This window comes from Micropterus salmoides, unplaced genomic scaffold, assembly GCF_014851395.1.
Source record: "Micropterus salmoides isolate LMB-PRFRI ecotype aquatic unplaced genomic scaffold, ASM1485139v1 Ms_hic_scaffold_7, whole genome shotgun sequence".
NCBI lineage: Eukaryota > Metazoa > Chordata > Actinopteri > Centrarchiformes > Centrarchidae > Micropterus > Micropterus salmoides.
The window spans coordinates 6,511,932-6,537,046 of record NW_024044459.1 but is presented as its reverse complement, the minus strand read 5'-3'; the positions used below and the strand labels follow the sequence as shown (position 1 = coordinate 6,537,046).

Below are 25,115 nucleotides of genomic sequence, written 5' to 3'. Positions count from 1 at the left end.
CCTCAAACGTAACTAAATCAACATCACACACCCACAGTCAACATTTTAAAGCCCTCCTCCGGCCAAAAATGTGTTTTGCTTATTCTAACTTGACATGTTTGAGCTTCACTGTGCAGAATGATGTATGTGCAGAGTGTGCCACTTGTAGGCTGTTTTCACATTCATCTGCCGAAGGGGAAAGTTTCTCCTTGCTCACCATAAGTCTCAGTTTAAGAAGTGTGTGCACAAGCAGGATAATACCTTGGTAACTAATCATGGTCCAGTGTGCAACTTAAAGATGTTTTTTTTTCACTATTTCTGCTATAATTGATAGATTGTCACAGAAGAGAGGCAAGAAAGAGAGAGCGGGGAAGACATACAGCAGCACTGCGGGAACGACTTGATACATAGACGCTGCACCAGGTGAGTACTGGGGCGCCACAGTATGCAACTTACACAGTGTGATGTGGAAAATTTAAGCCTCCAGTGCACATACCCTGAGGCTACACTGAAATAAATCACATCTTGTGTCCAGCAGCTGTGTGTACAGCAGATTTTCAGAGGGAGAACGAGAGATTTCTGACAAAACACATCATACATAAAATATCAGAAAATATATTCAAAGCAGAATATATATGTTCTTGAATATTACAATTACAATTGCATTAATTTATATTTTTGTGACTGAATTACAGCCATTTTGACATATTATAGCATGAAAAGCACAGGTGTAATTAATAACCTCCATTAAGGCCGCATCGCAATTAGATGTTCCAGTCACAGGGTCCTGGTATTGTGTATAATGGCTCACAGGCATGACTTACTGGAACATCGTTAATGTTATTAGTTCCACCTGCGCTTTCCCTGCTTTGACCAGTCAAAACGTCTACTGTGACAAAGGCCTATAGGCTACCCAGCAGAAATGACAAATGCTTCAAATTTTCCCAACTGGCAAACAGCGACAGATTTTAAGCCTGTACAAAAGCATGACAACAACTATAGTGGACAATGTTTGTCCACACCACTAATATTTAGTGACATGTGGAGTGTTCACACACGCACACTGCAGACTCCTTTATTTCTTTGACCATTCATTTACCTGTTTTGTCCAGTGGGTAGTGCTAGCAACCCACAGCAGGAAACAGCTCAACTACCATGGAGGTCTGACTTGCTGTTTCTAGTTGTCCCATCTGATTTTAAACAAATATCATTTGGGAATTTAAGATATTTCATTATGTTGATATAATTTCTATTTATTAAAATTGCACGACATTATCACATTTTCTAATGAATATTTTAATAAACCTTAATATGATCCACTAATCACCCACGCAGCAAAATATTGTTTTTAATACAGGTAAAGTGCAGGAGCATCGTTACTTTCATTACTGTAGACGAGTCCTTGCATTGCTTGGTTCAGCTACACAGGACATACCTGTATTTGTGAAAGTAGTGTTACAAAGTGTGATGATTCTCTGCATAACATAAAGGGGTTTAGCTCGTCCTCCCTTGATGAGAATGCACGTGGATGCATCCTTCTGGAGAACTATGGGTTCCAGACTCTTACAGTAAATAATATTTTTTCCAGGTTAAGTAAGGTTTGATAAAAGACTAATGGGGTGCATATAATTATAGTAAGACTTAGCCTTGCTTCTGTTAAGTGCTATGTCATGCTGCTATACATGTGAACCTGCTCAGTCAAAGCCTTTCACATTTTGGCAGGCCATCATTCTATTTTGTTTTAACCCGCTAGTTTGGTCCAATAAAGGTTGCTATGGTAACCAAAGTAATAATTGCTTAAAAAGTAACTGAAAATGGTCAAACTTTAACACGCAGTCAAAATAAAGGAATTAAGTAAGCCTTCCAGAATCCAGGTGCAAAGGTCTTTGTGACGTTGCACATGTTGTCAGATCCTTCAGAAATGAATCTCCGTCCAACTGATGACTGAGTGGATCTAAGAGAATACTATACATATCCTCCAGGATACCAAGAGACAATGGATCTTATAGTTAACAATTTGTTTGCAGAACTGTGGTTTGGGCTTTTTACCACCATGAAATCACAATACAAGCTCAAAGAAGCTGCCACCACTCATCAGCGATTTGCCATTTCATTAAATATGCTGTCAGCACTTTCAAAGAAACACAGTCATTTCAAATCCCTCATTCAGCGACCTCATCAAAACAATGATTTTCTCGCTTTTGGATAATTTCCCTTCTGTGCGCGCAGTCCTCATTTTAAGTAATCAGACATTACTCTTTAGATTGTATTAATTTGAATGAGGTGATGAGGTTACTGGAAGAGGCCCGTAGTGCTTTGTTTGAGACAGCGGTGAATGTGAGGTCATGATTATATTCAGAACTACAGATCTGATTGAGTCCATGACATTCAGCAATGTTTCATAAGGCAGAATGTGGATTCAGAGGCCTGACAGACAAAGCATCAGCCTCTGGAGATGGATACTGTGGGTTTAGGTCCCACCTGGGTCCCCACAGGGCCTGGGTGCTCTACATTCCTGTGTAGCCAGAACAGAATGTGTGAACACAAACACTTTGCTGAATCTTTTGTTGGTGTGAGCAGGTTGTGCTGTTTGGTTCAAAGACAAGGTCAGAGATTCAAAGTAAATAAAACAATATGTACTGTACGCCCTTACTTCCTGAAGTATACTGATCCAGAGCTTCAGCCTGTTCCTGTGTCACTCTTCACTCCCAGCCGACGCTGCCCTTTCACCCCTCTGTTGAAGTGTGTCTCAGAGAATTCCTGTATGTAAGGAAACAATTAGTTAATCAAAAAAAAAAAAAAGTGGTTGATCCTGTCCTCTACTCCAACGCTAATTAGCATAAATGCTTGATTTTGAAGTATTAATGTTTCAAAACTAAGTCAGGAAATCACCAAACTAGGGAGAAATTTGCTATTTCTTATTCATCATCTTTGTCCATACCTTTATGAGTCAATAAATTATAAACTGTCTCCTATTGCTCAATTCAGTTTTTTTGATGTATCACTATCTTCCCTATTATATTTGCATCCTGCATTTTAGCATCACCCTAGAGCCACAAATAAAATGCAATAAGCAAAACTTTTAATAATCTTCCTTCACTTTCCCCTTAGGCGTCTGTCTACGGCAAAGGAATATGTCATTGTCCCCCAAGGTGCTAAAAATATGACCCATGAGGATATTATTTTTTTTTTTACCCGGGACTGATTTTCATAAAGGATATCAGCTAGAAGCTACTGTACACTGAGATGTGCATGGTGATCAGTAGGTGGAACATGGATTAAACCATTGGTTTTGATGGATACCTTCACTCAGTGATAATAGTATAATTAATGGAGGAAATCTCACAATGTGCACATCACCTTGCTTCTAATACTGTGGCGTCAGCAGGGGGAGCACCTGGCACAAGTGTTCAAGCAGTACTACAGTATGTGTGCTGCCTGACCAGAGGAATGAGTTGTTTTAAGTAGACAAAGAGTACCCTCATGCTTTATTAAGTTAGACAAAGTCAAATATGTGAGTTTATATCTGCTTAGAATGTTGCTGTCATTAACTTTTATGTGTAATTTCATAAAGACATTTTTTTTGTTTCAATCAGAAAGCATGTTGTTATGCTATTTTATTACATACATACTTTTATATTATCATTTTCTTCTCCTTATATTAATGTACAATTAAACAAAACGATCAATACAGCCAGACATGCCTTCATCATCTATATAAATGGATGGCCCCCAAAATCTAAAAATAGTAAAATAAATAAATAAATAAAAACATAATCACAACATATAAAATGTTAAATATCAAGAGGGGCCTTAAACCTGGGCTATTTTTACAAGTAGTCAAATAAAGTCAAGCTATAGTTATTGGGTTTTGTACATAGCACTCTGAAAGAATAAAGTAGTAATAACAATAAATTTAGAAAAGCCTATTTAAGTTACATTTCCTTTAAAATATAGGGCAGAGGGTTTAATATGTGGCTATTTTGTGTGGGGACTAAGTGACACTGTAATAATAGTTTCACTACAAGATAAAGTCTATTTTAATTTCCAAGGCTGCCTCTTAATTCTACTGTCCCATGTGCTCCTGTATAATAAACACGTAAAAAAAAAAAAAAAAAGTAGGCTTGGCTTAAATCCCCTGAACTCTGCTAATCTACACATCATCTCCTTCCCTTTTCCAGACGGTATTGATCATCCCTGGGCTTTACGTCAGTATTGATAACTTTGCCAAAGCAAAATCAAGTGCAATTGTCCAGTTAATGTTGGGGACGGAGGCACGGATACACTTGCTCTTTACTTTTCAATGACCCGGGCAGCTCGCCAAAAAGATACTCTACTTTTTCCCGTCCTACTTCCACAAAAAACATGTTGGTAGACTTGTCAAACATATCGGCGGAGACTCGTGTTAAGTCTGTTGGTTACGTTTTTTTAAAAGTGGGACCGGTGATCGTAAACGTTGTTTAACGAGGGGGAATCCAGCCCACATATTTATTGCAGCCGCTGAAAAAAATCTCCTCAATATCCCCCAAGATGGCCGCCGATGTAGGATCGATGTTTCAATATTGGAAGAAATTTGATCTACGGCGGCTTCAGGTTAGTGCTATTCTCACCTTTCTCGGCTAATTTTTCCCGCGGTATGTCTTGTTACTGTACTCTGGTGTGTGTTATCTTGTTTTGGGCGAATGTAAGACGAAAGCTAGCGGCATTTGCATTGATAGTTATTAGAAATTGATCCCTCTTCTGCCTTTGTTCAGTTCAATCATTGATCAGCGGTGGAGCGACCGTGGAGCAGCACAGCCTCTGTGTTAGCCACACCGATCTGGGATCAGCACCGCGGACAGCACTGGTGTTTACATGCATTAGCTTTTCGGCTTTTTTACTCTTTATTGTCCGCGACAAGCACCGCCGTACTTACATGTACGGAAACTTTTAATGCGCCCCTGAATCTCTGTTCTTGGACGTAGGCTGTTAACTTTTTCACCCAGCTTAATGTTTTATGCGGGTTGTGTCGACGGCCGTTGCGTTGCTGCTGCATCTTTCAGTAGGCTATAGTACAATTCTTGTAATTTTACATTTTTGTATCTTGAAGAATTTGCATGTTGGGAAGTTTTATTTGTGACTGGGAAAGTTTATTTTGTGGACATTAGACATTGTGTTCGGACATTTTATGAGAACATATTTTTCATGTGTGTAGACTGTACATTTAGAAACGTTAGTCGTCGCGGATAGTGCAGCATAGCCTACAATTAGTTGTTGAAAAAAATAAACAGCTTTTAAGTCTTTTAAACGCTGAAGAAGCGGTGCACTGTTATGTCGCTGGCACAAAAATGTTTTATTTCTAATTAATAACGTGGATAATGTGGCAGGTGAGCGGAGTGTTAGTATCACAGCCATAACATGTAGCCTTCCTATATTGTCCCATTAAATAGCATGTCAGCAGTAGCATATAGCTTAACCCACTGGGCTGAAAGTTGAATTTATAAACCACAATGCTGACAGGATATTCGCCTGTATGCCTGAAAGCAAACGTTGAAATAAGGTTGGGGAAGCTAAACGCTGTTTTCAGTGTCCACTCCCCCCCCACACACCCCTCCTCTCCTCTCTCCTGAAGCCGCATAGGGCTGCTCGGCCGGGGGGGCTGTGTAATTGTATTCCCCGCTAATGTTTGTAAATCAGCCTCAGCCGGCGCAAGGGCAACGTCTCTGCCGTTTGACTGATGTTCTGTAACATGAGAAATGACAGGAGCATGGCAGCCCGGGTCCCTCGGAAAAGCCTACCGAGGAGGAGAAATCAGATCTGGTGGCTCTCGGTTGTCTTGCTTTGGTCGAGTGTTATTCCAGCTCCCAGCCGCTGGACCTCTCTCTCGTCCAGGTTGGGATCCAGAGGGGCGAAGGAGCTGTTGTTGTTGCGGCTTCATGTAGCGTCCCTTCTGCGGGCTCCCGTCCCGATTCACCCCGCTCCAGAGGACCGTGTAATATTTATGATGGATGTATACATTCAAGGTTTTTCATTAAATGTGACTGAGCAGCCTAGAAGCTAAATCTGAACTGCCCCTTAAGGATGCCCAAGCCATTACCTAGTGTCATGAGCAGTGATGTAGTGGTACATTATGAAAAGGATAGCCTCCAGTCTGTGATCATCACAAGGCATGCAGCCACTAAAATAAAGAAAAATTCATGATACCTGCAGAAAAGTGTTAATTCATGCTTGTGTTCCCTTGAATGACCTTATCCTCCTGTACAATGAATCACTTTGATACCACTTGCTGTGAAACAGTAGTACCCTCAATCTACTGCAGAATGATTATTGTCAGTTTATAAAGGTGGCTAGATAATTTCACCTATGAGAAATAGGTGGAAGGTGGATGAAACTAATTTAGGTGTTTACCTCTGCAGCATCTCTGGTCTTTTGGCTTTTGGATTATATTTTCATGTAGTCCAGGATATGTGAACTAAAACACTGTTAATCACCTGGACAGCTGTGCAAACAGGTTATTTTGGAAGGATGCCAAGAAATACACCTATTAGTCCACATAATTAAGTAAGTGCCATTTTTTATGCTTTTCAACCTGTTTATAAAGGTCATATAAAGTTTGCCACAGTGTTGGTTATGGTTATTTGACAGTTGACAAAGATGTGATGTATAACACTAGACACATGCATGTGTTGAAAGTGGTGGCTGTGTTGAGAAATAATTTCATTTTATACTGAATTCTTTTTCCTTTAACACTGAAACCTGTAATATTTCACAGGACTAGTATGGGTTTGATCACATTATCTTATTGTCTGCAGCTCTGGTAAATAGTCTTACAAGCCTCTGGTTGCAAACATGCCTGTAGCTTAAATGTGACATCCTCTGTTACATGTGTCAGAAATCAATTAATTCACTTATTTCTCGTTCAGTCATGGTTGGAGCCGATTTCTGGCAGTGTAAAATCATTACAGCTGTTTCACCATCTCTTCTCATATAGAACAGTATTCTTATAGTATTCTTATTTCTGAGAACCCATGGCGATCTACAAGCTGTGTATTTTAGCAGTTCACACTGGAACGTTTATTTTTAAAGTTATTATATCAGTAAACTGAGTGTGCAGTTTTTGGTTGTTGATTTCCAGTAGATTTGTGCCTCCGAGTTGTACAGGATGAATAATTCACCTGCAGGCTGATGAAAAGAGGGCAGGGAAAGTGCGAAGCGCTGAGGTGGAGTGACCTTGGTTCCTGCTGGCTGCAGGTCACCCGGCCGTTGCTGTGGTAATCATTCACACCAGCCAGATGGCATTTCCGTGGGCGAGCATGAAAAGGACGGGTCAGGGTCTGTCCTGCCAGGTCCTGCCAGGCCCAAAAACAACTCTGGGCCAATACAGTACCTGGAGAGAGAGAGAGAGAGAGAGAGAGAGAGAGAGAGAGCATTGGGCCTGCAGAAAGACTTGTAGACTCGTAGTTCTGTTTAATCCTATCAGCTGATACTTTCTCATTAATTTATCGCACATATCTTCACCTTTAATTGCCTTTTAAGCAGTCAGAAAAAAAAGATTTGCAAGGACATCATCAAAGCAGGCGAAAAAGACTTTTGTTTGATTTTACTTTAGGAAACTTGGGCTATGTGCCTTTACTACCGGTTACTTTAAGCCCTCTGTTGTTTTTAGCAATGTCGCAATGCTGCGCTCATACGGCGAAATAACGCTCCGCTTATTTGTAACCATTTTTTAGCCTTGTTTCTCTTCCATGAATCTAAGAGGCAGTGGGGTTTTAGATCAGGAACAAAAGCTTGTGATTGTACTACATTTAGCATGACTCAGTTGCTCTGGTGTCAGCTCTAATCCGCACACAGAGACAACAGTATTGCCAAACAGTGAAATTGCTTTGCAGCCTGTGAGCCTGGCTGCCTCCGCTGCCAGCCTGCTCTGTGTGCTGTTTGCCAGTAGCTCCCCCCACACACACACACACACACACACACACACGCACACACGCACACACACACACACACACAAACACAAACACAAACACACACACACCCCAACCCTGCAATCTCAAATTGGCTGTGAAAATCGGTCTCTGTCTCCCTTTCATTCATGCTTTCATATATTTGTTTGCTGATATTGTTAATGTCAAACGCATCAGCATAATCTCATTGTAGTGGAGAGTAAGTAAGTCCAGAGCGCCTCAGATCTTGTATTATTTAACACAATGACTGTATCATTTCATTCATATGCTGTGATGGATACAAAAGGCTTTAAAGTTGACCTCCACAGTGGATGCTATATGTGCTCATTATCTCATTTTTCAAGACGTGTCTTTTGTTGTTAGGTCTGTCAAATCTACAGCAGATTAAGTGTATTTAAATGTAAATGCTGCCCCATCATCATAATCAGCACTGGTCTGAGTTGTGCATTCCTCCCATATAAACATGCTTTCTGTAGTACCACGTCTATGAATCGACGGGTGGGGCATGTCTGTCACGGTCCCATATCCTTCGGGTTGCCCCTCTCTTTCTTTGACAGGGACAACAAAGCAAATAAAAAAGACGGGAGCTCTTACAGGACTATCTGGGGCAAATTGAGATGTGAAATCCAGGAGCCATAACCCCGGTACATAAAACGCAGGGAACATTAGAGAGCGAGAGGAGTGAAACAGACTTCAGCATTAAGCTGTTTAACCTCTCTGTGTAGCATTAGTGGTAGAGACTTCAAAGCAGATGCTTCAGCGTTGGAAGCGGAATGACAAATGGGTTTAGAGACAGCTACGGTGAGCATTCTCACAGGAAGACTAGGCCTGTCATTAATGTCAGCTTAATCACTTTGACCTTCCTTCAAGTAGATTTCCATACCTATCCAATCATTTTACCTTGCTAGCGCTCCCGTTTGCAGACTGCTGTATGTGCTCGTGTTTGATAAGCCCTGGTGTGATGATGTTACCGTCTATTGTCGATGGTGTGCTTGAAAACTGTTATATTAAAGGATTGGTTCACATAAACTACAAAAAAAAAAAAATCCTAACTATTTTCTCACTTTCCTTTAGTGGTATCTAGCCATGCGTTTAGCTTTGGGTTTTTTTTTCCCCCAGGACAAATACGTTCCACTCCAGTGCAAAGGTGGTGAATGCAGTTTGTTCACAGCTTTCAAAAAAAACAAACAAGGATCCATAGCCCTGACCCAGTACCGTCATCCAACATATCACTGTTCTCTCCATCTCATGTAATCAGACATTTCAGTCCCTGATCGGCTTGTAAAATTTGTTATAGGAAGAGTGTTAAAATAGGCAATCTTCTTTAGTGACCTATAATGTGGGTGGGAGAAAAGTGGATGTGGTGGATGCAAAGCAACAAAAAAACCCGCTGATTTTCTTTGATCAAGAAAGGTCTCTTCAATACACGTCATGTAAAATCAAAGATGGAAGCTATATAAAGGAGAATATCATTTTATTTCTTGGTTTCTCTTCTCTGTTATTTGGAGTGAATTATTATTATTTGTTGTTACTTTGCACCTGCCTGATTTGATGAAAGGCTGAGTTTACAACATATCTTCCTGTAACAAGTTTTATCAGTGACTGGAATGTCTGAGTGCTAGGAGATAACGAAGCAGGGCTGCGACATGTAAGATGGTCGTGGATCAGGACTAGACTCCAGAGACCTCCTGTGAACGTTTTTCATTGGAACCAGTTTCCACCAAAGATGTAGTCCCAACAAAAACTGTTGACAACATGAGAGAAACAGGGACGTTGTTATTCTGGTAAGAGATGTTGCTCTTTTAAATGCTGTGAGCACCTCAAACGAAATTCCACTCACCTCAGTTTTATTGGAGTTGAGCAGAAAAAACGATTTTTCAAAACTCGAGCAAATACATCCAATCTCATCTCTAGACTAGAGAGAAAATGTTTTGTAATTTGGGTGAACTGACCCTTTAAACTGCCTTTTGAACCAGAGCAGCTGAAATTATTGACTTCATGTGGACATATGATTTCATAGTATTGATCACTAATTGTTGTGGCTAATGAGTGCTAAGAATTTTGTCATTATCCTCTGTCATATTTTGGCTAACTGCCTGAATATTTCTGGTTTGGGAGGGCCTTATGAAGCCTTGTGGCAAAAAAGCAGTACCCCCCCGCAGGAACACCCCTTTGGTAGTTGACAGTGCTTCATAGCAAGAGACGCCAGATTTTTCATAGCAGTGTGTTCTCCGTTCTGCTGCCCCTAGGCTGGAGCAATTGCTTTGCAGGAGTAAATAACCAGCTTTAACAAAACTTCAGGGACACATTAGTCTGCTGGAGGACGGCTGCATGGCGGTAGGGCAGCCTCTTTTTCCCTCACAGTGAGGCAGGCGGAAGCATCAGGATAGGAGAAGTAATGGCTCATCGGCTTGGGTATAAAGCTGTGTCCTCTCTCCCTGCTGACAGCTAGTCCCCTGCCCAGCAAGTCCATATTGAGCTGCGTTTCTCCACCACGGCCTTGGCTTTATTTGTTTTGACTGTCTGACGCCACTGCAGACGTATTGAGCACCAGTCCTCTCTTGTTCATTTTACTGGGCATACAATGAATCCCACTGCCCTCCCTCTCTCAGCCTCTGTCTCTCTCACTCTCTCCATCTCTCTCTATCTAACATGGCTCAGCTTCATTTGGCAGGGTTTCACTTGCTGTATTTCATTCCTCTGTTGTCCATTTTGTCCTTCATGACAAAAAAAGAATAATAAGAAAAAGACTTTTTTGTATCCTCCTAAATGTGCACCTTCCAGGGGGTGTGTTCTGATGTTGGTTGTCGTGTAGCGTGAGTTAGCATGGTGTGAAGGGTGCTCCTGGGCCCGGCACACTCATGAGATCAATGCTTCACTTACCTTCTCCAGGTTGTCTTTTGGGATCTCAGCCACTCTAATTATGTGCCACTGCTCACAGTGTGTTTACCAGACTGGAGGAATAGTAGACTTCTGCACGCCACCCATTTGTAAGGCCCATTTGTCCTCATTTAAGTGAGAAGAGAAAAGACCAGAGAAAGACGGCCTCTTGGTGGTCTTCCGAGTGTTAAACCAGCATTTGTTGTTACTAAGCACATGTGTTATTTATCAAAATAATACAAAATGTGTGTTGTAGCAAAAGCAGACGGATCAGGCTTGTTGTGGTAGCGGGTCTTGTCTTTGTGCAGCTGCTACCCCCACACACTTAATTACTCTCTTATTCATCCCCAACAATGGGAGGGTATGGAATAAATCTGAGCCGTGTACTCTCGCTTCTTCACCAGGAAGGTGCAGACTGGGACCCTAAAGCGAGCGAGTGGCTTCAAGAGGTACAGTTTATCATTTTTAATGGAGAGGAACAGGAAGTGGAGACATGAAGCTGGGCTCAGTGATTTATACACCGCCTCAGTCGGGGGAGAAAAGAGCAAGTCTATCTCCCTGTCCACACCTCTGGTTTGCAGTCGCTCCCGCTCGAGTCATACCCCTTCAGCATTCTCGGCTCCTCTTCAACACCACCAAAATACACTTGCACTTTGTCGGTGCCTCTCCAGGGAAATAACATAACAGGGAGAATTTGCCTATCTAACCATGAGATTTTGGGGAAAAAATATCTCCCTATTCATTTATTATCAATTATTAATGTCAGCAATTATATATGTTAACACATGCAGTCTAATTAGTTATTGCTGGTGTGTAGGAGGTACAGTATCATCCCAAAATCAATCTGCATCTCTCCACTGCCTCCTGCTTCTCAGTTTATCTGGTTTTGTTGTTCACTGAAAAGCCCAGTGATGTCATGCCTCCATTGTCACCTGTTCATTTACTTTCGTAGTGGAGGGCATCGGTGTATTGATTAGGGTTTGCAACTGTGTTAGCAGCTCTGCCGGTGTGTAATATAGGCCTTGAGGCTATTCTGTCTTTCCGTTCAGTCTCACGAGTGCTTTCCAGACCTTGTAATCTTAATTAAATATGCAACTTTTGATTGCAACAGGGTCACTATTTTTGCATTTAAATGTGGTCACAGACCCACACCCCCAGTAGAGAGGAAAGGCAGACATTTTGAATTTCAATGCAAAAAAGGGAGAAAAGAACAAAGAACTGAATTGAGTTGCTCCTTTTTCAATTTCCCTTGTTAGCCTCCTGCTGCATTCCCCCTATAGTTTTTTTTTCTGTTTTTTTTTTCCAGATGAATTTTATGATATTTTCCTCTCCTCCCCTCTCCATCTCTCCCTTTTTCTCTCCTCTCTCTCACTCCTCGGCAGTTTTCCCCAGACAGGTTCCACAGTGTTTTAGAGGGGATGGATTTAATTGCTCTGTGGGGATTGGTTGGCTGTGCCGGGCTCGGCTGTTTAATTAGTGTACCCTGCCGGGATTGGTTTAATGCTTCATGATCTTGAAATTGTCTGATTGTTCAGCCCTCTGGGGACTCTCCCTGCCTACGTAGGCCAGCAGGTTTAGCTAAACATTGCTCCAGGCTTCAGCTGTATGCGGCAGGAGGAAGAGTATGCCCTAGGAACAGAATTTTGGTTGAGGTGAGGGGGGTCAACTTGTATGACAAGGGAACATACATGTGGAGTGGACAGTCTTCTGGGTTCTCTTGAGCACTTGACTGCAGGAGATCTGGGCAGACCTCACAAGAATGTTTATTCTCACAATATTTCATCTCAGCTTGATGCTGTATGGAAATGATCCAATTGACTATTAATGCAGGACCAATATTTAAACTGTGATACAGTGTTTCTTTATGACAAGCAAACATATGATTTTTTTTTAGCTGCAGCCAAGCAAAATAGTTTGCTATGTGTGTGGTTCTCTGCATGGCCAACACATTTTCTACATTTTTGCTCGGATGTCTGAAAGGATGTCTTGTATTTTGGAAGGAGCTCGTTTTCACCGACTCCTTCTGAATGTGGGAGAATCTCGGCTGCGAAGAGGCCCCCAGGATCATTTCTCACTGCTCTCTGAATGATGTGCCTCGTCACCTTGAGTGAGGGGAGCTGGGGGAAATGACATTTGTGCAAATGGGCGCTGGGTGTGTCTGCGTCCCCTCTGTAGCCTTCCATGGGATGCCCTTGGTTTGGTTCAATCATGGTAGCGGTGTTGACCTCAACAGTAAATGCGCTTGGCATCAAATCCTGGATAAGGGAAGCTCGTGCGTTGTGGCGGTCCAGTACAGATAGTACCTATTGAAGGCTAAACTCATTCCACTTCATCAGACTTATCAAGCCCACTCACTCAAAGAACTCAACCTTCAAGTGCATAAATCTCCAGTGGATGATAATAAGAATACCTTCCTCTGCCTCTCTGTCTGGACTTTATAATGTATTTGTCCTCACAGTGAACAATGACTGAGTGTTCTGGTGCAACAATGATTACTTTTTGTCTGAGAGCTTTCTCTATTAGGAATCCTCCAGGTAGATACCACACAGATCATGTAGTCTGCTGTTGTTGACTGGATCATCCGTGCTGCACCCAGGGGTGTCATTTTCTCTTATGCCTGTGTCTACTATTGTGTTTACACCCTCAGAGACACCAAGCGGATGCACATGATCACCAAGGTGATAGACCACATGGCAACCCGAGCTGCTCCCAAATGAGAGTCGCACCCTGAGCCTCATCCCCTTTCTCTGTGGGGGAGATGCCCTGATTACTGAGTGACTTTGTGCTGGAGTTGAGGGCCCTCTCCAGCTGTTGGGATTGTTTGTGCAATGATGATAAGGGGTTGTAAGTAATCAGAATTGGGTTGTGTAGGCAATCTTTTAATCTCTCTATTATGAATGCTGTTCAGCTATGTCAGAACATTTTATCCATTTGTGATAAATGTTACTTACTGCGCTTCCTTTCATTTAGCCTTAAATAATAGTAGGACTACCAGAATATAATATCAAGTCTGGTCATATCGGTGGGTTTGGAGATATTCATTGTGTTCTGTTATTTTTACCTGAGGTTCAATTGTGGATCATGGTCAAAGTCAACAATGCTGCTCTTTCATAAATAAGCCCCAAGACTTAATATTACAGGGTTGGGTCTCCCTCAAAGATAAAAATATTATTGCATCCCAACGCCATCCCCCACAGCCTTTTGGGCAGGGTGAGTCCAGCGTTCGTCTAGACGTGCGGCATCATTAACCTGCCGCGACCTCAGCCCCTGATGAATTCGCTCTCACATCCCCTGCAGCCTAGCGTTAGCAGCCCTCCTCCCGTCCACTGGGAACTGGGGCTCCTGTGGACTGGCCATTAGAGCCACTAGCCTCTCCTGGCAGGCATTAATAGGCCAAGTGGCCGGAGCCTCTCTCAGACTGCTGAATAATTCAGACCGTCTGGGCCATGTCTGGTCCCGGGGCGCAGGGGGATGTGAACTGGGGTGCAGGGTGCAGGGGGCTGCATGGGGGTGTAAGGGTTAATAACAGGTCTGCTTCTCTGTGTCAGCAGCTGCTCAACCCCCTCCCCCCCCAACAAATGCTCCCAACCCCACCCTATGTATGAAAGAATCCTATTCAGTTGATTAGATTTTTCAAAATGGATCAATTTTTAATCAGCGGAGCATCTGACTACGGTCAATACCATTGTCGCTGGGAAGACAGTTGCCGGACAGCCGTCTTTATTTACAGGAATGTTTGTTTTTTACTGTATGCAGATGTAGAGGCAGGAAATGGCCAGCTCAGATCACTGCACCACTGCAGTCCCTGGCCCGTCCAGGCAGGGGTCTGACCTCATCATGCATGTCTGCAACAACAACAACACCACCACCACCACCAAGGCTGCAGCAAATCCAACACTCTCTGATCATGCCCTTTGGAAGAATATTTATTCACATCAGAGCAGAAAGGTGGATTAGCCTAATGTCTTTTCCTCTACGAATGTGGGCCTGTCCAAAGAGACTTCTCTTACTCATTATCATCTGCATAAGTAGTGAGTAGGAGTGAGGAGCCAACAAACTAGCTGTAATGCTGCCATCAAAATTTCATTGGGCTGTGGGGAGACCCTAACATGTTAAATAATGAGGAGCCCATAAACTTAATGTTCAGAACCTCTCCGCAACTGCTGACGAAGTCTAGTTATGACTCGATACGTAGGCAGAATGATGGGGAGGTAATCCTTCTTCAGAGTGCTACTCATTTAGCACATCTGGTTCTTAAAACCCCAACCACCAAATATGATTTGTTTGATCACTTCAAGGATCCTTCAGCGTGTAAAGGTCAGAGGGAAGAACTTTTAATGAAATATAAATACTGTCCCGTCAGAATGGGACAATATTGAGGACCACTCTAACATGTCACATGGTCTTTGTGGGTGGTTGATGTTCCATGATATTGGATATTTCATCATTACATATAATAGTAGTATAGAAGTAATATTATTGCTTTGGCACCACTATATAGGCAAATTTCACATAAATGTACAAATAAATAACTAATAGACTTGCCCACACAGTGTTCTTTTTAAACAGTGAAATGTTTCAGTAAACAAGGTCAACTGGTACAATATGGTGTAAAATCAATAATGTTCTGTCCTGATGGGGTTAAGTCAATATATCAATCAAAAAGACGAATCAATAATATGACAGCACACACATAAAAGTGCACATATAAAATATCGCTTACTCCATGCTACTGTAAAATATTTTATGTCGCTCACAACTCTAAAATAATTAGAAATCATTATAGTGAAAAATGACAATTAGCTTTGGTTTAAAATGCCAGACATTGGCATACTGTGTCTGTGACAATGTCATACTGTGTAACACCTCATAAACTGTCACGAAAAATGAAGCTTTACTGACCCAGACAGAACACTAAGTAGAGACAATGTGTTTTGTTCTTTCATTTCTAACTAGAGACTAGAGAAGTGTACTCAGTTGAAATAATGCAAATATTAAAGAGCAGTTCACATAAAAAGTGCAACCATTTAAACTACATAGTTGACAGCACAAGCTAATTTTCTGATTTTTTTCTGCTTTTGTTGCATAGAGCTGGACATGCATAGTAAAAATGACATTAATAACAACTAAAAGCAGAAATGAGTAAGATCCATACGCCAAAACAACTGTGGGTCAATTGTAGAGGGTGACTTTATTGGCCAAGTGCTGTTACATCGTGTCTTTACATATTACATTTGCAAATTTTGGTATGAGTCGAAGCCCCCAAGATGAAACTCTGTAAAACCAATGTGGGGTCAAGTAGGCATTTTTTTCTATTGTACATGCACCAGATGGGCCAAAACATTTTCTATATCTGTGTGTGTCAGCTCATGTATTATACTTAACATTCATAAGGAGGTACTGATTTCATCCACATATAAAGTGTGTTGGCTGAGAGCAGTCAAATGCTGGGTAGTTCCCCAAACTATTTCAATAATGCTGAGTCAATAGAGCATAAAATCTTAAAATTATTGTCACTGTGTGGAAAATGATTTGCTTCTGTGACTGAAAATGTAGTCGAAATATTTGTATGAAAAAGTGTTCAAGTTTGTTATACTGTGTCTTAATCTGGTCATTTCATAACATTTTTACTGACTGGCAACATTTTAAAGCTGTCTGGAAAGACTTGATGCTGTGGGTCCTATGATGTGCAAGAAGCGGGATGACAGATGAGACAATGAAACAAAGCAAAACAGCTGTGCATGGATCCCTTCTATACATTGTATGTAGCTTATTTCAAAACAAGTTCCAGACCACTTCATAGTCATGACGGATAAAAGACTGAGCAGATGACATAGATCAATACAACAGAAGGACACTGAGGCAGTGATGAAAAAGCTCAAATAAAATAAACAGAAGGTTGGAGCTACAAGGATATCCAAACAATAGACTGAAGTCAGAAAGAACACATCCCATTTACAGTACACAAACAACTAGACTTATCTTAGTTGGTGGAGCAGGGAAGCGGGTGGGCGACTCTTAATGACATACAGTAGTCAGTGAAACAGTGACTACGTGTCATTTAAAAAAAAAGGCAGTGAGGTTTGTCAATGGTTTGTCTGTCCTATTGACACAATACATACTGAATATATACTGTACAAAGATAGATATGTTTAAAGAGAAGCCAACACGGGATGCTATAAAGTCATGTTAGTGTATTTTTCCATAAACTAACATAACTGGCATATTGACTGTGGTGCATGACATAGTAACATATTGAATGACACGTTGTCATATTGACATACTAACATATAGGCAAATGACACTGGCATGACATGATGACATTTTGACCCGGTGATATAATGACAAGTTTGCATATTAACATGATGGAATTAGTTTGACATAATGGCATGTTGGCATCACGGCATACACAGACATGATAACACATAGTGTAATTAGATTTTCTCGTATCCTCTGTTTAAGCACAACCCTATGCAGATATTTCTTGACCTCAATGGAAAGATATTGCTAGTTCCTATATTGGATTAAGAGTACAGCATTTGGTAAAATAGTCGTAGATAAAATGAAAAACTCATGAATGATGATTACCATGTTTTCAGTCAAGGAAGTCATGAAAAAGATGTAAAATAACTTCTACATTTTGCATTACACTTTCACAAATTAAATCAATAAGCGAGATGAGAATTATTTATTGTAGCTTCACTTTTGCTTCATAGTCTTTGTGGCTCGGTGTCTGGCTGACAATGGATGAAACAACAATATATGTTGGATGGTGTAACCAGTAGGAAAGGCTTTTGCAGAGTTCAGACTTGACATAAAAACCCCTGTCCTCCATCTAATCTTCCCTCTTAAACATCAAACTTATGCAAAAAGAAGCAATGCTTTCACTAAGGAGTACTTATTTTTTCGCTCACTAATGAAAATGTTTTGAATCTCCGTGCTGCTGTGCCAATGGCGTTGTTTTTTTCTTCTTTGCTCTCTGATTATAGAACTGTATAAACTGGGTGAGATTTTGAATTCTTAGCTGATTGCATGCCTGTAGCCATGCACTTTCTCTGCTTTCCTCTCCAGACTTCATTCTCCTGATAGCCTCCTTTTTCTGGTACAGTGAGATGCAATGCACTTTGTATGCAGTTATGCTGAATAGGTGCTGATGTATGTTGAAAACAGTTTTGCAGGTGCCTTGTCAAAATGTGCAGTGGCTAGGCAGTAACACAATTCTGTTTAATATGCTATCAATCAGCCGGTGGATTCCCATTTGTACATACAGTATTATGAGTCTACTGTTCCCCAGACGATCACGACACTGCCGGTGTTTAGCTGCTCTCATGTCCTCCAACTGCGTGTCCCTATTGTCTGTTTGTCTGTTTAATATGCAAAGGCGGTCATTCAGGGAGTCATTTTGGACCAGTGTAAACGAATCTGCAACAATGATTAGCTGGCGCTGCAGAGGAAGTGTCCATCATTGTGTTAGTGCATTTGGAGACCATCACTCCTCCCTCAGGTCATCTTGCCGTTGCTCTCTCAGCCTCGTGGAAGACGCACTCTGAAACACCCAAACAGCACCAGAGTAAATACACTGTAAGTGGACTTACTTAATGGGAGATTTTGCATGCTTAATTGCAAGTATGGATTGAAGGTCCATTAAAAGACATCAGTGCGTTGGAGTCCAGAGTATAGTTTGAATGTACTTGAAATGGATTGATCCATTGACTTCCTGTTGTTTTTTTTTTCTTGAGACAAGTAATTAGAAACAACAAGTGCAATACCATTTCGAAGATGATTTGAAAAACAACAAATAAAACATTGTCATCCAGACAGTGGTGTTTCTGATGCTGGCCGTTTTTTGTTTGTTCAGTGTATGCAAGCATGCTTCAGGGGGGCACCGTAGACGTCCTGGGGGAAATATCAGGCTTATTTATTGGAGCCTTTTTAGCCCCAGCTCAATAGCAGCAGTCTGATGGCCGGGGTACAGAGGGACTATCCGGCAGAGGAGGAGGTGGAGGAGGAGCCGGGCCTGGCGTCAGCCGCGCTGACAAGCTCTTATTTACCGTCCAGATCTATGACTCATTTTATGTACCTAATCGTAAAGCACTGAGATTTATCGGAGGTAACGGGACAGTGGGGAATACCCCAGGAGACTGGCAGATTCAGCCCCTCCCGTCCCCCCTGCTCCCCTGGCTAGACTTCAGGTTCACTCTACCTGGCCCAGCACGCCAAAACCTTCTGGGAAGATGGGAGTGTTGGAGCCCAGATGAGGAAGTCCATATTTCTGCCAGATATGGACAGCTGATAGCTCATCTAATAAAGAAGAGGGTCATAAAAATTGGATGGGCTAATGGATGACTCTGTAAGGATTAATAACAGCTTATTGGTCAGGTGCAGTGACCTCTTGCAGAGCTAACAATGCACTGGCCAACCGGGCTCTCGCTGCATGCTGCACAGCGGTAGATGACCAAACCAATAAACAGCGGGGTCAGGGAAATTAAATCGCTCTCATCATTTTTGTTACCTACTGTATCCCCCTATGTTTTAGGTTACCAAATCCTGGCTTGTGAAGTGCAGTTGAATTTTGTTGGTTTATAAATAATTTATTAACGTCAGGGAGAGAAAAAAATCTAAAGGTTGACATCCTCACTTACCGTCATCTTTTGCTCATGTCTGACTCTCCGATAATGGCAAAGGGGGAAGCAAAAACAAGAAGGTATTGTAATACTGCCTTTGTTCTGACAGGAGCGCTCTCAGGGCCTGTTTTATATTCCTGCAGAAAATTAAAATTAAACTTTCATTGTTGTGCATGCTGTTTAATCCAATAACGATCTGATGTAACAAACTGCCGTAATATCTCTCAGCATACTTAATCGGAGCGGACTTAGCCCTGTCACTTTATATTAACCTCTGCTGCAACAGGAGAAGGGCTTCACTAATCTGCCATTGTTGGGTTTGGCAGTCTGTAGCTAGTGCAAAACAGATTTGGCAGTCAGTGCGAAAGTAAAGGCTTTATAATGACAGCAGGGCCTCTCTGCTATTTCAGCTAATAATGTCAAAATCTAATAATGCTGTGGCCCTCGGAATTAGATGGGAGGTGAATGGGTGGGAATAGTGGTGGTGCGGAAAAGGATTTTGGGGGGATGGGCTCAGCCATCCCACCTCCTCTCATTATGTCACTCACTTTTTAGACTGCAAATTGGCAAACAGTATAATCCCTAATGACCTTTAAATTCTGTGTGTGTGTGTGTGTGTGTGTGTGTATATGTGCTACCATGTGTGTCTTGCATTCTATTAAAAAACGGATAGTAGTGAGGAAGTCGGGTGAAATAGCGCACCACCCTGACATCTGACATTGTAGTTAGATGCTGTTGTGTTAACAGGATATTAGATTCGCCAGGAAGCATCTGAGCAAGGGACCTGAAGAGTCTCGGCTAACAGAGTGACCTCACAGTGCTCAGCAAGGCAACATCTGCAGCGTCATCAAAGCACTTGACTCCTGTGTCTCCCCCCCCCCCCTCCCCTGAACACAGCCTTGTAACTTAAAACAAAAAGCTGATTGGTCGCTCTCTCAGCCTCCGCTCATCCCCTCCTCTGTGGATGAGGTCTCAGCCCGGGAGATAAAATAGCAGTTATTTCTCATGTGCTATGCCATTTTGTCAGTTTGACTGTTCCACTTATTCAGTGTTTTTTGACTTGCTGAGCTTCAGGGGATGTGAGTGCCATTTCGCAGCCAGATCTGAGTTGTGTTGATTGAATTAGACAAAGTCGGAAGATAATTAAGAACCGCAAGGCGCTGCAAAACTGTCTGCTTCCAAACTGGTGAAAATGAGACGCTGCCACATCAATGAGCTAGCTGGCTCTGCTTGATGTCAGTGGTGGGTTATATCAGTTGACACCCTTACCTCCTAGTGCTGGAGCCAGTTTCCTCCTTTCCCTTTAATGTTTCTCCAAATATGATTAATCACACGCCGTAAAACCGTTGCTCCTGACAGTGCGCCACGTTTGCACAGCTTTGTTTGTTTCTTTCACGGTAGTAATATGATCCTCAGCTGCCAAGTGGAGTTTATGGCATAAACACAACCCCAAAGAGGTGTGTCTGGGAGTCAAATGGGAATCGTAGCTTGGTCCACAGCATCTCTCATACTTGACTTGTGCTTTAGCAAGAGTTTTAGAATTTATATTTGAGCATTTTACGCACGTTTCCCTGCTAACATCACAGTGTTGTGTCTATATTACAGTCTGATCTGTACTGCACATACATTTAAATCCCTTCCCACTACACCCAACCTTCCCGTGCTGTTAAACCAAAAAATGAGGCATAGTGAACTACTGTGACTTGACAAAAAAAATACTTTCCAATACATTCTATCATTTAATGAAGTTTTTTTCTGTTTTTTGGAGAGACATAATTTCTCCAGAAATTCATTCATGAAATGTGAGAAGGAGGGTTCAGACAGTTGGCTCTGTCTGATAATGTGCTGGCAGCTCGTGTGCATTCAGGCACTTCTCAGCCTTTCTCTTTCTATTTCACCCATTTTATTTTTCCACCCTATTTTTATGGATGTTGGCCATGTTGGTGCTTCTCTTTCCTTTCCATTGCTGGATAGGTAATGTAGCTGTGAGGTTAATGTTGAGAATCGTATAGCTCAGGCACAATAAAACTGACACAGTGAGACTTAGAGAGGTATGTGTATGGTAGCGCCTAGCTGTGTGTCTGCCTTTGTGTTTGTGTAAGCCTGAATGTGAAAACAGCGTTGGGACTGTTCCAAGGCCCCCCAAAGGGGCTGGACTGTGGGCTAGGAGGGTGGGAGCACAGTGGAACACGGGGTGTCAAAGGCTAATTTTCAAAGCCACTCACGGGCGCTCATCTCTCACTGTGAAGTGGCAAGCGTGGCAAGTGGCTTGCGCGTTGTCATGGATACTAAAGCATGGGACCCCAGAGATGGGGAGCGGGGGACGAATGGCTGCCCTGTCTATAGGATTCCTGTCAGCTCTGGCCTGATAGATGGCAATGACGGATCATTTGTCATACTGTAATTGTTCTCAGCAAACACAGAATACCCACTAGTATAAACAGTAGTGTGCCGCTGGGCTAATAAAGCGGGAAAATGGAAAGGGATTCACTGATCCACTGCCTCTTTCACTTAAAGAGACAATGGCTCTGTTGTCCAGGCAAGGCGGTCTGATTAGAGCTGTGAGGGCTGAGAAAAAGCCCGGCCGAGAGAATAAAACAAGGCAATCATAAAGCAAGCGGCAGTCACTTCTCTGTATCGATGTGGCTAGGCGGGGGTGAAGTCTGTGAGAAGTGTTGACAGCTGAGGGAACAACAGGAGTAGGTCTAGGAGTGATTCGTTTTCTCCCCCTTCTCTATTTGGCCACTGAAACGGTGAGGGAGAATGCTTGTCCAAGATAACAAATACAGCACAAGTGCAGATGCATAGCTGGGACTAGGAGCTCTGTCTGCCAGGCTCTGAGATAGCCAGGCGCCTGAGCCGGGTACAAATGACTCTGGGTACAAAGGTACTATTTGTTCACCCTTATTTTGGTATGGACCCTGTGTCTTTGCTGTTACTAGTGGGATTGACCTAGTGCCATCTCTCTGCTTGGAATGCTCTCTCCGCCCCGGCTTTGTCTGTGTATAGGGGCGCTCAGACACGCGTGACTGTCGAGGTATGTATGGGACATGACCTGGGATTTCTAACGTGAACTGGAATTAGCTAACCTCCAACCCCACTTCCATCAGTTGTTGATTCTGTGTAAAGAGAGAGTTACAGATTCGTGCCAGGGAATCATCATCCAGTCCAGGATGATTAGGATTTTGTCAAATTAGATCAAACTTGTCAGGCGCCCACACTCTTCCTCACTGATTTGCTCACTCTGTACTCATCCAGGGAGCGTGTTTCTGCTCTGCTCTGAAGTCCAGTTGTAAGCATTTTTATGCAGGAGGCAGTTGGTAGGTGTATGATGATTTGACTAATGAGTGTGTTGTAGGGAGGCCTGTGTCCTGCAGCCTGCTGGTGTTGTGTGTCTGAAGCGAGCGTTGCTGGCACTCCTCGTGGAGCACTTCACCCCCTCTGACTGTACCCTGACACACTGTGACGCCTGGAGCACTTTAGGCTGACCCGGCTGCTCACCTCCTGCCTGATGGACAGATTAAAGGACCATTAAGCATAATTACTGTTTCAGTTGGAGAGGCCAACTCATCCTGTCAGAAATGGTTACAAATTGCTGCCCCTCTGCCCCCTGCATGGCTCTTAAATTCTGAATTTCATTACATTTGTCTATTTTTCTTACTATTAACACGTTTGGGTTTTGATGATAAAAACGTGTTTGGTGAGAAGAATTGGAAAGGCAAATGGTAATTAAGGGAAATAAGACTTCAAATTGGGCTAGGAAATAATGTATTTTTGTAGTTTGCTCCCCAGTAGGTGTTTCAGTTTTTGTGAATTTGTGGCTCTAAGCCAATCAGAGTGAGTCTGATGGCTGTGGAGGGGAGTGTGACAGGTAGTTGATGTGATCTGGAGTGGAGCGGTGTGAGTGTGTGGTCTCCTGCGTTGTCTGTCTGATTATGTAAAATGTGGTGAGATGGTGTAACATTGGCTGGCTGTTGCAGTGGTTTGCCAACTCCAGAGGGCCTGTTGCCAGTTTTACATGAGAATGTGCAGCAGTGCCTCGTAATGTTCTCCTCTCTGTATCCATAAGAAAACCCACACTACCGCCCTAGGGAAATTGGTCGATACCATCAACCCAGCTGGAGGCCCAGGCGGCAGACAGAGTTTTCCCATTTTTACATCAACACTGATGTTTATTATGAGATCTCCCTTTACTGTAACCTGCCCCTCTTGCGCCCTTCTCTTCCTCATTTGGCCTATTATTACACCCATGGTGAGAACAAACAGTTTCCCTACTTAATAATTCAGATCACTTTCATCTGATACTCAGTTACCATGGGCAATTTAGTAGTTGAATAATTTTGTGAAAAATTCATTTATTATCGCTGTGCGTTATGAATCTGGAGAGACGCAGAGTGGAGTGGTGGAGGATTTTAAATTGCGTCTGTGGAGCGAGGGATCCAAGGGTAGGTAATGTGTTCTAATGTTCTCAGCCATATGCATTGTTTTCAGGGCTCATCGGTTTTACATCGATTCCCACTGAAGTGTTTAATTGCATCATGAATATGATCTAATTCTGTCCTTTTCACTGAAACTGGAGCACTCTCTGCAAATGATGTACGGCCTTGACAGCGCCACATCAGGATGTATTTTATATGGAATGTAAATTATAGTGTTAAATTAGCCTGGAAAGATAACTAGCTGGCACGGGGGAATGGACTCAACAGTTTAATTTAGTGTCAAAAGGCCGTGAAGGGATAAATCACCTCCTCTCCCCTCTCTACTATGCCATATTAGGCTTTAATCATTCTCCTTTTCTTGTAATATCTCTGCCTAAGGAGTTCTTGAGAACTACACTGCATTTCTCGCAGCATCAGTTGACTGCTTATAAATGCTTCAATTTGAGCACATGGAAGACAGTGTTTGCCCCTTTTTGCTTTTACAGGTTTTTCCGTCTTGAAATACTCTACACTTAATTTAACTTTCCCTGGAGATCCAAAATGGCACTTGAAGATCTGGAAATCACCTTCTTAGCAGCAGCAGCATTTTCTTTTCATAGTAGCTCTGAGGAAGGACAAAAGCAGGTGAAGAATTGCGATGCTGGTAGGTGGGATATTCATGAAACAGATGAAAGCCATTAGGTAGGCTTTGGTTTATAAGGCGGACCTCTCACTGTTTCCTGTCCTCGAGGCTGGAGTGTTTGTCTGAGTGGCCCTGCCATTATCTGGAGTTACCCTCCATGACCAAAATAGGCCACTGTGCCTGGGAGCAGCCATCTAGCAGCCTGGTCTATCTAGTATGATTGTGTCCTTCACAACAACTAAAAGAAACCACCTGGCCGACATCTGGGTATTAATGGGAGAACTCACTTGGCTTTGTGTTCCCAGAGTCCTCACTGTGAACTGCCGTTCACTAAAATTCACCTCTCATCCATCCACTTGCTGGGATGGGTAAATGGGTGAAGGGAGAGAGGAGGTGAAGGGGCCAGATGACACCCTCAGGTGACGTAAACACCCATGTGCAGCTTCATGAATGTCCTACTGTACCTGGTAGATGCACAAAGATGTCTAAAACCAACCAGGGTACCGCCTCTCTCTTTGAATTCCTCCCATTGTACTGCTGACTTTGACAGCTCTCCGGAGAAAAGGGCCCTTAAATTATCAAGTGGGGCTGTAGTTGTTTTCTTTGCTGTTTTCATCTCTTAGGAGGG

General features: G+C 42.5%; 1 protein-coding gene across 2 annotated transcripts in view; it reads left to right on the top strand.

Moving 5' to 3' along the window:
• Positions 1 to 4,217: 4,217 nt before the first annotated feature.
• Positions 4,218 to 25,115, top strand: part of cux2b (cut-like homeobox 2b) — an 84,804-nt gene continuing 63,906 nt past the window's right edge. Inside the window, exon 1 of one of the 2 annotated variants that reach the window (XM_038703468.1) lies at positions 4,218 to 4,572. In XM_038703468.1, the coding sequence (XP_038559396.1) occupies positions 4,510 to 4,572 (63 nt within the window). In that variant the 5' untranslated portion in view covers positions 4,218 to 4,509. Of the gene's footprint in view, positions 4,573 to 22,362; positions 22,464 to 25,115 lie in introns of those variants that run through there. The other variant, XM_038703470.1, reaches the window with a different exon arrangement.